The sequence below is a fragment of the Microtus pennsylvanicus genome, chromosome 8 (assembly GCF_037038515.1).
Source record: "Microtus pennsylvanicus isolate mMicPen1 chromosome 8, mMicPen1.hap1, whole genome shotgun sequence".
Taxonomy (NCBI): Eukaryota; Metazoa; Chordata; class Mammalia; order Rodentia; family Cricetidae; genus Microtus; species Microtus pennsylvanicus.
The window spans coordinates 61,537,830-61,550,683 of NC_134586.1; the positions used below are offsets into that span (position 1 = coordinate 61,537,830).

General features: G+C 40.2%; 1 protein-coding gene across 3 annotated transcripts in view; it reads right to left on the bottom strand.

Moving 5' to 3' along the window:
* The window catches only part of LOC142856324 (exocyst complex component 6B), a 523,494-nt gene that overhangs the window by 151,758 nt on the left and 358,882 nt on the right, over positions 1–12,854 (bottom strand). For all 3 annotated transcript variants that reach the window (XM_075983673.1, XM_075983672.1, XM_075983674.1), the window contains exon 20: positions 11,228–11,301. In XM_075983673.1, coding sequence (XP_075839788.1) covers positions 11,228–11,301 — 74 coding nt within the window. The remainder of the gene's footprint in view (positions 1–11,227; positions 11,302–12,854) is intronic.

Genomic DNA, 12,854 nt, shown 5'->3' on the forward strand with positions numbered 1-12,854 from the left:
AGTGAGAGGCTAGAGCTAATGGGCCAATCAGCTTATAATTTATGAAGACCTATGTGTGATTTTCTTTGGGGCTAAACAGTTGTGGGATACTGGGCGGGACAAAAACCCCAAAAAACAAGCAGGCCTGGCCCTCTATGTTACACAGGGAAGGAGAATGCTTATTCTAGATCATGGTTTGAGAAATGTCAGTTATCAGCTGGCAGCTCTGTTGCTCTGAGGAAGCAGTGCATTATGATGGGCGTACCTGGCAAAGCACAGCTGCTCAGTTCATGGACAGGAGTGAAAAGAACAGGGGAAAGTGGAAGCATCTGGGGTCTACTATCTTTTCTAAGGGTACCACCTCAATGATCTACAGGCTTCCCATGACACCCCACCTGGTATTATGTTTGTTTTGTTTCAATCTTTGCTGTTGTTTGTTTACTTTGTGTTTTGAGACAGGATTCCTCAATGAAGGCTAGTCTCACATTAAACCTGCCATCTCTTGCTTGGCTTCTAGCCCCAATCCTTGAAAGTTCTATCTTTTTCAATAGCCCCAATCGGGCAAAGCAAGCCTTTAACACATGGGCCTCTGGTTCACACTTCAGAGCCGCAGACGCTGCCCTTTACTAAGAGTTAACTTTCGAGACGTCTTAGTCCTGCCTTTATTGCTTGATTAGATTAAGCTAAGATTAAATTAGAGATATGTTGAATCAGATAGCAAAGACCATCCATTATAGAGTCAAAATTAAAAAAAAAAACCATGGTGCTGGGGAGATGGCAGGCAGGAGCACTTGCTGCACAAACATGACTATCTGTGTTTGCAGATGTCAAAACTATCATTGATTATTTCCCAAAGAATATCTCCAAGTGACTATACCTAGTAAGTACTTCATCAAGTTTGAGATTCAAAGCCAATATACAAAACACAGCTGTATTTCCATATGCTCCAAAGGAAGAAATAAACACTGACAGTAAAACAGTAACAGCACTGCAAAGAACATGTGATACGGAATCACTCTGGCAAAATAGGCAAGATTTGCTGAAAGTTACACAGCACCAAGACAGACAATGGAGAGACAACAACCCTGAAGGAGAATGCTAAATGTCAGAATGACAATTTTCTCCAACAGATCGACAAATCCAAAATAACCCTGATCAAAACTCCAGAAAGTGATCTGTCATGGTTAAAAGTCAGCCTTTCATTTCCTGCTAGGCCAGTGTGTGTGTGTGTGTGTGTGTGTGTGTGTGTGTGTGTGTGTACATATATACACACACAAATATTTAAATGGTTTGGAATAATCAAACAATGTTGAAGAAGATAAAGTTGGAGAACTCATGCTCTAAGATATCAAGATTTAACACAAAGATCAAGAGAAACTAAAGGGTAAGAACAGAGAAAAACTAAAAAATACAGGCAATCCAAAAAGATATCAACACATTTATGACAAACTAATTTTTTAAAAAATTTTAAACATAATTTAAATTGATTCTTTGGTAATTTCACATCATGCACCCTAATCCCACCCAAAGGAAAACTTAAAAAATAAAGAAAAATAAAGTAAATAATAAGTACAAATAAAAATATTAAAACAAATAATCAAAAAACACCAAAATATAAAAACACTTCACCCTTTTTTTTTCACCTCTTCATTCCTCTTAGTGACACTGGCAGCTGCGGTGTATCATGCAATATACTCTTTTGTTCAAACAGCTTTACTTGCAAATGTTCATTGCATAGTATTTCTTGGTCACGTTCAAGTTCTCTGGCTTTTGGTACACTGTCAGTGTTGGACCCTCACCAAATCTCCTTTCGGATATCCTGATGTTGCCCTGAGTCATGGAGATACTGCAGCTATGTTCTGCAGGGTCAGTCCCTTCAACAGAGTCCAGCAGGTCATAGATAGGGGTAGATGTTGAGGAGAGCCAATTCAAAGCCCTGAAAGTGTGCCTGGGTGGTAGCTGGGTTATTCTATTCAGGTTGCTGGGACCACTCCCCCCCTCACGTGAGGGGTGGAATCTGCCCTCCCACATTTATGGTGAAGGGTGGAACCAGCTTTTCCAAGTTTGTGTGTAGCTCTTCTATGAAGGGTGTGGCTAATTTTTTAAAGATTTATTTTATTAATTATGTGTACATGTGTGTCTATGTTCATACATGTGGGTCGAAAAGGAGGCACTGGATCACTTGGAGCTGGAATTATAAGGCAAAAGTGAGCTGCACAGCATGAGTACAGGGAACCAAACCCATGCCATCTGCAAGAGTGTTCTTAACTGCTAAGAGATTTTTCCAGCCCCTCTATTGATTTTTGATAAAGCTGTCAAGGCATATCAATAAAGCACATCTTTTAGCCGGGTGGTGGTGGTGCACGCCTTTAATCCCAGCACTCGGGAGGCAGAGGCAGGCGAATCTCTGTGAGTTCGAGACCAGCCTGGTCTACAAGAGCTAGTTCCAGGACAGGCTCCAAAACCACATAGAAACCCTTTCTCGAAAAAAAAAAAACAAAAAAAAAATAAATAAATAAAGCACATCTTTTTAAATAAACTGTGGTGGAACCTGTACTGCACTTCCCATTACAGAGAAAAGCTGATACAAGGTATACCATCACAGACTTAAACCTAGAAGCCAGCATTTTAAAGCCTCAAGAAAAAAACAGAAAATCATTGCAACCTGAGTTAGCTGAAGATTTGTTGTTAAGAGAGGAAACACAAAGCAGGAACAGATTGAAAAGAATAAGCTAATGTCACTGTAAATGAAGTGCCATTAAACTTTTTTTAATTAGTTTTTTAATGATACTGTCAAGAAAATGAAAAGACACAGAATAAGAAAAAATATTAAACGTATTTCCAACAATGGGCTATTTACAGGAATATGTAGGTATAGAATGTTTCCAGAACTCAGTCAAGAGTTAATTTCAGAACTAGATAAAATGTTTAGTTTAACAATATAAGAATAAGAACAGGTGAATGGATCAGTGGATGAGGGTGCCTGCTCTTAGCCTGATGGCCATTGTAGGTTCCGTCCCAGGACCTACAGTGTAGAAGGAACAATTCAACTCCAAGAAGTTGTCCTCTGACAGCCACACATGCGCGCACACACACACGGGGGGGGTGTCACAATGAACCCTGAAAAATGGTAATGTCTCTCTGAGAAACAGTTTGATAGAGGGCTTCTCATAAAATTAAAATATACTTTTATTGATTAAGTAATTCTACTTTCAAGTATTTACTCTGGAGAAATGAAAATATATGTTCACCTAAAACTCCATACATTCCTGTTTATTGTAGATTTATTCATTAGATCCCCAATCAAGAAACAAACCAAATACTAATCAACTGGTGGTAAATAAGAAAGAAAATAATATATACAATGACATACTATTTGACAATAGCAATGAATGAATAACTAACATAGGCACCAGAGTGCAAAAACTTCAAAGGCAGTGTGCTGAGTAGATTAAAAACATAACTTTATCATATGGCATTCTGGAAAAGACAAAACTGTGATGTCCAAGATCGCAAGATGGTCAAAACTGAAGACCAGAATAGGGAATGACCTAGATTCTTACTCATACTCGTAGGTATGGAAAATGGCCTAATTGAATTGGAAAGTAGTTTGACATTTTAAAAGAACAATGTTAAACATGAAACCTATGTCCACATGAACACTAGCATGTTAACAACCCAAGTAGGTTTCTCTACAGTAGCCTGTATTAGCTACTTTTCTGTTGCTTCGATAAAATCTCATAACCAAAAAGTGACTTAAGAAAGAAATTATTTTGGGTTGTAATTCCAGAGGAGAAGAGTTCAACATGGTAGGAAGCATGGCGGCAAGTGAAGGCATAGGGCCCAGAATAGAAAGTTGAGAGCTCATACCCTCAACCATTAGCATGAAGCAGAAAGAGAACTAACTGGAAGTGACAAAAGGCTTTAAACTCTGGAAGTTCACCCTCAGGACGTTCTTCCTCCAACAGGGCCACATCTCCCAAACCTCCCCCAGACAGAACCATCAACTAGGGACCAAGAGTTCAAATGCCAGAGATTATTTGGGATATTTTTAATTCAAACCACCATAGTCCAAATTAAAACAATAAAACATGTACAAATATGAACAGATCAGTGTAGAAATATAATTCATCAATTAAAAGAATGAATTATTGAAATGGTTATCACTGTGAGGACATTTCAAAATAATGTGTGAACTAAAGAAGCCAGACAGAATACACCAAAGAATATCAACTCTAAAAATTTTGAACTATGATGGTAGAAAGATGAGTGATTCTTCAGAGAAGCAAAAAGAATCCTGTGCATAATAAAACTGTTCTCAGAGGCAATGGTCACACAGAAATGTACACTTACCAAACTCAAAGAACATACATTTTGTTGAAAAAAAATTATACCTCCATGAAATTGAAGGTAATCAAGAAGGACCTACTGTAAGATATGAGCCACCCATAGGAGTGGCTCCTTCTGTATGAGCCTGCTGACTCTGCAGGTCCCTGCTCGCTTTTATTTCTCTCAGGAAGGAGACTAACATCTTCCTGGGTACCACTGACCTAGAGAACCAACCTTTGTAACTTGCCTTTACTCCTCAACTTACACTCTGGCTGCTTTCTACCCTGGTGCTGTTCTGTTTCAGCTTACCCGTCAGGCCTTGATGCAGACTGTTCTGGTTCTCCTTTCTCATCAGTCCTATCTTATTCCTTTACTCATTCCTGGTTTCTGAACTTGCCTAAAAGGTATCTTTAGGTTAGGGCTCTGGATTTTAGGGGGGCATTTGCTCCCCAGGAGTCCAGGTAGCTGAGGATAGCCTATAGCCAAGTTTTTTTTGCTTGTGTGTTTTTCAAACTGAAATATATTCCAGTTTCTTAAATCTGTACCTTTGCTGTCACTTGCTGCTGCTTTGGTGGCTGTCAGTGATGTAGGTGTGGAACATGAGTTCCAAGGCCTAGTCCAGTTGTCTTCTTGGATGGAATGAATGTACTCTAGGAGAGCTAACACACCCGAGGTCAGTGCTCACAACTCAGAAGCTTTCATTCTGCTAGCACCAACACACCTTCCAACAGTATGGCTGCTTACAGTGAATAAAACTGTGATGATTTCTCCACCTCTGCTCCTAAAGATGGGACTGTGTCAGAAACCCCTAAGTTCCAGATGTGTGGGTATGCATAAACATGCCAGGCGTTGAATATAGGAGAGAGCTCTTGGATTGGCTTGGGGGGGGTGGCAAAGCATAGTGGAGCTCCTTGGGCTACCTGGCAAGCTTCTCAGGACTCTAAGATAAAACAAAAGGAGGTCAGTGATGCAATCTATGGACTAAAGTGGAAACCACCAGCAATCCACTATACTATACTTGTTAGTGCTTTACTCTCACAGTCTAAAACAGAATGCAGCCCTGACTGCCAGACCTGGTAGGAAACCATGGAGAGTCATGCTGGCAGAATACCACACACAGCAGATTATGGCAGTCCTTCTGCTGGTGAAAACAGACCCATTTGTGGAAACTGTTGTTTTAACCTGCAGTACAAAAGGTCTTCAGTACTCTTCCAAGATACAATAAAACATGTGGACAGTCAATCTAACTCCTGGCTGTGGCCAGACGAGCTGACAGTGATAACAGACAATGAAAATCTGAGGGGCCCACTAGCTAAAAGGACAAACCTAATGCATTTTTTATGGGAAAATATGCCAAATCTGCTGTGTTGCTCCTAGGTACCCAAAAGGTCTCTCACCTACATATCCAAAAGAACTTTGTTTTCTGTCTTCATATATTTGCCATTCAAACACTAAAAGCACCCTAGCAAGGTCCACAGGTGAAAAATTTCTATAATTCCAGAACTAAGGGGCTTGAGGTAGAAGGATCAAGAGTACAAGTCTAACCAGGGCTACACAGTGAGGGCCTGCCAACAGTGATAATAATAATGATGATAAAAAAATAATAATTTTGGAAACTGTCTAAAAGTCCCTCACATTCCATCAGGTTCAGACTAGTATGAAGAAGCATTTGTGGGAGGTGGCTTCCTGCTAGCAACTTCTTGTTTGTGATAAGAAAGAAACTGATAACTGGCACCTTGGGCCTTTTGAGATATGCATCTGTCTCATTCCTACCTACCTCTGGGAAAGTCTCCCAGTTAGGCAGTAATTTAGAATGGTTATACTGTGGATCAGAGGGATATTTTGATGTGTGCTCGATCACAGAATCAGCCTTTGATGTAAGTGGGTTTTCTACTAAGACTAGCATTCAAATGGTTAACAGAGGGAAGGTTCATCTTAGGAAACATATAATGTTCAATATACATAGACATTCGATTTTAAAGCAAAACCTTTCTTGAGTATAATCAAGACATAACGGAAAATAGGAGGTGATGCTGGACAGAAGTTTCTGAGATGTTCTCCCATTCTAAGTAAAGTTATTGGTTCCTTTTTACTTTAACAAAAGTAGCATCATAGTCTGTTCAACAGCTACAAAGAAGTGGACAGGCATCTCTTTAGGCACACTGTTGTTTTCAAGGCCGAGCGTGACTGTGCAATGGAAATGCACTGTGTTTACTTTAGACACAGGCAAGAAGTTGGGGAATAAGTGCCCTAGAGGGAATATCTGCAGCTCATTCTAAAAAAAGCCCAGATATCTTGGGATAGCTCAGTGTGGAAGTACCTTGCCAACAAGTTTCATTCAGTAGATCTGATGCAATGTCATAGGCTTGTTCATTCAGCTTTACAAAAATTTAACAGTAAGTAACTGCTGGAGCTAAGAAGCAGAGTATACAGTGATTATTACCAAGGAAAGAATATCTCAAACTGTTAAGTGTTTGTCAGATATAGACAGTGAACACTGAAAACTAAAATAAAGAAAGAAAACACATCTTTGGGGAGTTAGATGCACTCACAGTGAATGTGAATAAAATAACATCAGTGCCAAATAGTTTAGGGTGGCACAATTTACAGTTTTAGAGGAGGAGGATAAATGGGACATTCAAAAGAGATTCTCAAGGAACAGCAGAGAATAAAGACAAAATAAGAAAACTTAGGGGATAAGAGTTAAAGAAAATTTTAATATCCAAAGAAATAGAGTCTACATTTTAGTTAAACCAATACACAGTACACTGAAACACACACACACACACACACACAGAGAGACAGACAGACACACACAGTCTAATTTTCTTCCACTTTAACTCTTTAAATGAGCATTCTGCAGCTCTTTGTGCCTATAATGACCCTTTTCTGTACTTACAGACTCAATCCTGCCCCTGATCTGCACTTTTCATACAGAAGCATTCCATTCCAGCTAGAACATACGGTGCATCTTATGTCCCAATTTCTTTAATTTGAACTGACCTTGAGACTAGCTAAGGACAGAAGGGTGTGGCAGAAGTGATGATCTGCTGGTTCTGAGCATAGACCTCAATGGGTTTGCCCACTTCCTCTCTTGGAACACTTGCCAAATGGTTTGATCAGACCACATGGAGCAGAGAAGAGCTGACTGTAGACACCAAGAGCCTCTGCACTGCCCAATCTTTTCAATCCAGCAGCTGACTGCAGTATGGAGATTTGCTCAACTACCCAGAACTGCTGATTAGAAGAGTCCTGGGCTTCACATATGGTTCAAGATAATATGGTATGGGAGTCAAACAACTGAAATACATACAACGTTCTTATGTCTCTAAGACAATACTTATCACAACATGTCCATACTAGATTTAAGGACTTGGCGATCAGCATTTGCTCCTTTGGGAGAAGTCATAGTCATTCTCACTGTGTATTTGCTGTTTACCACTTAAGCTGTGTGCACAGCAGGCACTCATAGTTTGATGAAATGAACTGAAATGAAAATCTAATGCTAATATTCAACAGCATTTTTACTTCATGTTTTGCCACAGAACTGTTAAAAAGTCAAGAGTCACTAAGAATCTATTGTTGGCCCTCTACAATTTCTAAAGATTAATAAATAGAGGCCACTAACTCCAGGAGTGTGTATGCCACTTTAAAAAAGTTCACTAAATGAGGGTCTATTTTGTCTTCAAACTTTAACATTACCTAAGCTTGGAAACCGAAATAAATATACACACATTTTTGCAAGAAAATTGTACTGAAATTGAACTTTTATAACGTAAGTATAAAATGCTAAAAAGAAAGACCTTTCAATTTGTACTGTATAGTTTATTATTAATAGCAGATTTTCCAATCCTAGAATCTTAAAAAATGAAAAGTGCATGTCAATGTATTTTACCTCTGAAATATCATGAAAGCTTGTAAATCCAAAATGTCATTTCCCTTTTTACCTTAAGAAGTAGTAAAATGGAAATAAAGTAAGTGAAAAGGGTAAACAGCTTTTTGATCCACATTTAATTTTCTCTCTGATATAATTGCAGAGCTTTCAAATGACACTCTACCACCACTATAGACTATACAGAGCCTTTTTCATCAACATTCATGTTTTGAATATGTTTTAAATTAGCATTCACCTAATTGCATCTGAAAGTCTAACTGGCACAAGAGAACATGAACACATGATCAGCACGACACTACTAGAAGCCAGAGAGGCAAACAACCAGCACCTGAACGGCACTGGGAGAGCATGCACATTACAGCACATCAGGACAGACCCTTCTCACATGGACATTCACCATACATTCTGCCTTTTGTGGCTCTGCTTGGGCCAGGCACAGCTATTAAATCTGTTAATAAGCTAAATAATGAAATCAGAGTTTAAAAAGGTTTAGAGCTGTGAGAACGCTGGAATCTGTGAGCCGATGCATCTGAAAGAACAGGGCTAGAGAAAGCCCCACATCCAGGTTCAGTCATGAGACCATCTACAAGTCAGGCAGGAAGCACTATTACAAGAAGAAAAGACACCAGCACCAGGAAAGGGGATATCTGGTAGCATTAAGAACAGAAAGTAAAAGCCACAACTTCTAAAACAAGCAGACAATAAACACAGACTCAAAGGGTTATCCTTGAGATAGGGTATGGCCATTTTTATGATAATGAGACTGCCTGATGGTGAACTTCTTTCTTTGGGTAGAGTTCTCCCCAAAGGAGACACAACACACAGTCTGGGTTGGGAGTTCTGCAAAGACGAAGGAATATGTCAAGTTCTAATTGTACAATTTTAGGACTAGCCTCCATCCCCAATTTAAAGTTCTGCTTTAGGATTGTGAGGAATTCAAACAACAGGACACTTAACCATGTCTCATCTTATTTAACATAAGTTAGTCCTATAGTAACATACAAACAGGAGGTCTCCCTGTAGTTTGAACATCTGAGAAGGCCTAGATGAATGAAAAATAAAAGCTGTTTTCAGAACAGGATATGAAAGAATCATTTTGCATTATGTCAGTCTATCCATTAACACAGCCTTAAACTAAGGATGTGGCTGGGAATTGTCCCTTTCCTACTGCTATAACAGAGAAAGGTGTGAGTAGACTTTAGATGACACTTTGAAGAGGAAGAGACACAGTCTGTCATAGTCAGTAAAATTTTGTAGTTTGGGCTTTATCATTTAAGCATCATAAAAGAAACTCTGGGTGTGGGGTGCAGCACAAATAAGAACTTCAGCATCCACACCCCCAATGCTCACCTGGAGCTCACAGGTACTGGAGCATTCACCACTGACTCAGCCCCCCTCACCCTGCATGTGCCTTCCCACTTCTCACCCAGATCACATTTTCTGGGAATTCTATAGGTGTCCAAACCACAAACTAGTGAATGACATTTTCTTTGCATCAAGAGCGGAAAAGGAAAGACTTTTTCTAGTATATGTTCTTCCAGTGAAAATCACTTTCTGTTTTCCAAGAAGCATGAATTGGCTTCTAGGTTTCAGAGAACAAATTGGCAAGGGAAGGAATGGATCCCCACTGAACCCTAAAGCAAAATCTCAATCTTCCCATCTTAGATAAAAGGCTAAAATTTGGGTACCTCAAATCTACAGGTGGAAGGTGTTCAGTGTGGAGGGAGATAGCTCATTTCTGACAATGCTAGGAAAGCATTATGAGAAAGAACCCCAACCCAGCCCCCAAATATTAAGTTGACACACGTTTCTAGGACGTGGTCTGAATCCTCAAACCTTGGCAGGTTTATAGACATATGATTCTGCTGAACAGGGCTTTCCAAAATTGTCATTGATGACAGATTACACTGCCCATCCACAAGGGTCCAGGGCTAGCCCAGGCCATCCATTATGGGTTAAAAGCTATTCCGGCAGGAATCCAGTCACAGTGGTAAGGAGGTTACCCAGACAAGGGGTTCTACAGCTTTAAGAAACACCCTGGGCATCTACAAGTTTTCAGAATGCAAACTATGTCAGCTCTGAAAACAAGAGGCACTGCATCATTATGGCAGGAGAAACAAAGCCAGCCCCCTTCTAAAACAGACAAAAAAAAAAAGATTGTTTTAATAGGAAAGAAGCATCAGTCATTGATGCTCACTTCATTTGCACTTTCTATCCAACCCCATCCATCTTCAGAGTGAAGAGATGACAGAGCACAGTTACAGCTCTCCCTTCTGGCCCCCACACGTCTTTTTCTACTATACCCAAAACACCAGGCCTATCAACCCACCCCTTCTAGCCTGCAAGAACGGCACTATGGGTGGCCTTTCTTTCGTGTGGACTTGCCAAAGCTCAGGTAGACCTAAGTACTAGCCTCTATCATGACACTGTAACAGGACTTCCCATCTGGCCAGCACGTCTGGTCGGAACCTTAGAAAACCATCTTCGAGCATACCCTTCTGTTGCTGATGGCTGACCACATTTTACACAGGAGGTAACAGGAGGTGTGAGGCAGCAGAAAAAAAGTCAACAAACTGGACTAACAGCCCAGGAAGGAAAACATTTCATTTTCCTTCGACACTGCAGGCCACATTATCCACACACAAAGTTCTCCAGGCGGGCAGTCTCTGCATCAGTGCACCTGCTTAGCATGGGTTTGACGAGTCATCTTTTCGCTGTGTCTGCAGAAGTCAATGGCTACACAATGGACCGCATCACTTGAGGGTCACTTGAGTCCCTCTACTCTGTGGATCCCTCTTCCCACCCCCTGCCTTCCCTTCTACCCACAAAACCTTTACTCCACCATAGCTAAGGATCTCAGATAGCTAAATAAAAGAGGTGGCCTCAAACACAGGGAAAAGCCCTTAGGTCTCCAGTGTGAATCACCAATGCCAAAACCCCTCCCCTCCCCTCTTCCTTAAGACCTGATGGTCTTCAGTCACACATCTTAAAAGAAAAACAAAAAACAAAAACACAAAGACTTACTTGTCTCAAGTCGATGAAGGCCAACTGCAGCGTGTCCTCCTGGAACCCAGGCACCGGGCCGGATCTGGCAAACTCTGTGGGAAAGAAAAGAGGATAAAAAGCGCCTTTAACTAACCATGGACAGGGAGATTGGCAGACGGATGACAGGGAAGACAAGAGAGGCTGGGGGAGAGGAGGACTGAGCTTCTAAGGAGTCATGTCTCTCTCCCTTCAGCTTCTTTGTTGGCCCTTCAAAATTCGTGTCATCAAAACACCATTAATTCCAGCATCCTGACAGCAAGGAAACTGTACTAATTCGACCTGAAATTTATTCCCATGAGCCGCACTGGGCTTCAGAGTATTTGTTTTGTGAATGGACAAACAACTTGCAAAGGAGGAAGGGAGGGGGGAAAAGAAAAAAGTTTTTCCTCTCAACACAATAAAATCTTCAGCTGAGAAACTCTTTTCAGTTCCGAAAGCTATTTATATTTCAGATCGCTGAAGGAATTTTCTAATTTCACGCTTGTCACCTCATTCCCTAAGCATTTATCAAAAATATTCCCTGCCACATCATTAATTATTCCCTCACTGATTATTTGTATTATCTCATGAGTGCCAACCTCCTACACAACACATACGCACACACACCACTAGCAGAAGCAGTAGCTGCTGCTGCTGCTGCTGCTGCCCTGATCTGAGTTTGGCTTAGAAAAGCAAAGAAGTATTGGCAGATATGAAGATGCCCACCTGGATGAAGCTTACTGCAAATGCTAAGGGACATTTGCATATGCTTGTCCTTCTATTGCAGTCTTTGCCCTTGATTTCATTTTCATGCTAATAAAAATTCCATCTTCTCTCCCTCCACCTGTCTCCTCTTAGGCTGAAGAGGTCACATGGATGCTATCTGTAGTTACAGTAGCACCTTGAGACCACGATCCCTTATAATTCTGGCTTCCATGTCATTAACAAGAAAAAAATTACCTAGGGCTACAGGGACAAATGCTAGTACTGGTAAGAATGTCAAGTTTTATTGTCCCTGAGCTCTGCTTATTAGGAAACCAAAAGGTCTGAAGTTCCCTCCACAATGACAAGCACATATACAGTCAAGATATGCATATTTACTGTATCTTCAATTCTTCCTGTGAAGTCAAAGCATGATGAACATTTCATATCCATCTACTAATTACATTAACATCAACTCGAGTACTTAAAAATACATGAAGTGCTTTCAAACACATATTCCCCACCCAAGTTGGAATTTGAGAACTCATAGAACTGGTTTATTTTTCTTTTTTATAGCTGGAAAACTAGGTGACTCTCTACACAGGATATATTCAAAAGATGACGTATGAACAATGACGGCTGCTCATTTGCCTGTGTCTCCTCTTTCCACCCATTTTGAAACTGTAACAGATTCACAAAAAAAAATCCTTGCCCCAGTTTTAAACAGTAATGCCAATAACTTAGTCTGTAGCGACAAGGGGACATTATATGAGAGGATTACAAATCAATATGTCAAACTAATTTAAATATAGTACAAATGTACTATATACCTACATACAAAATACTCTTATTATAAACATTTCAAACAAAAAGGATACATAAAAAAGACATCGACTCTGAATATAGTGTCTTAGTAAAGTTAGTT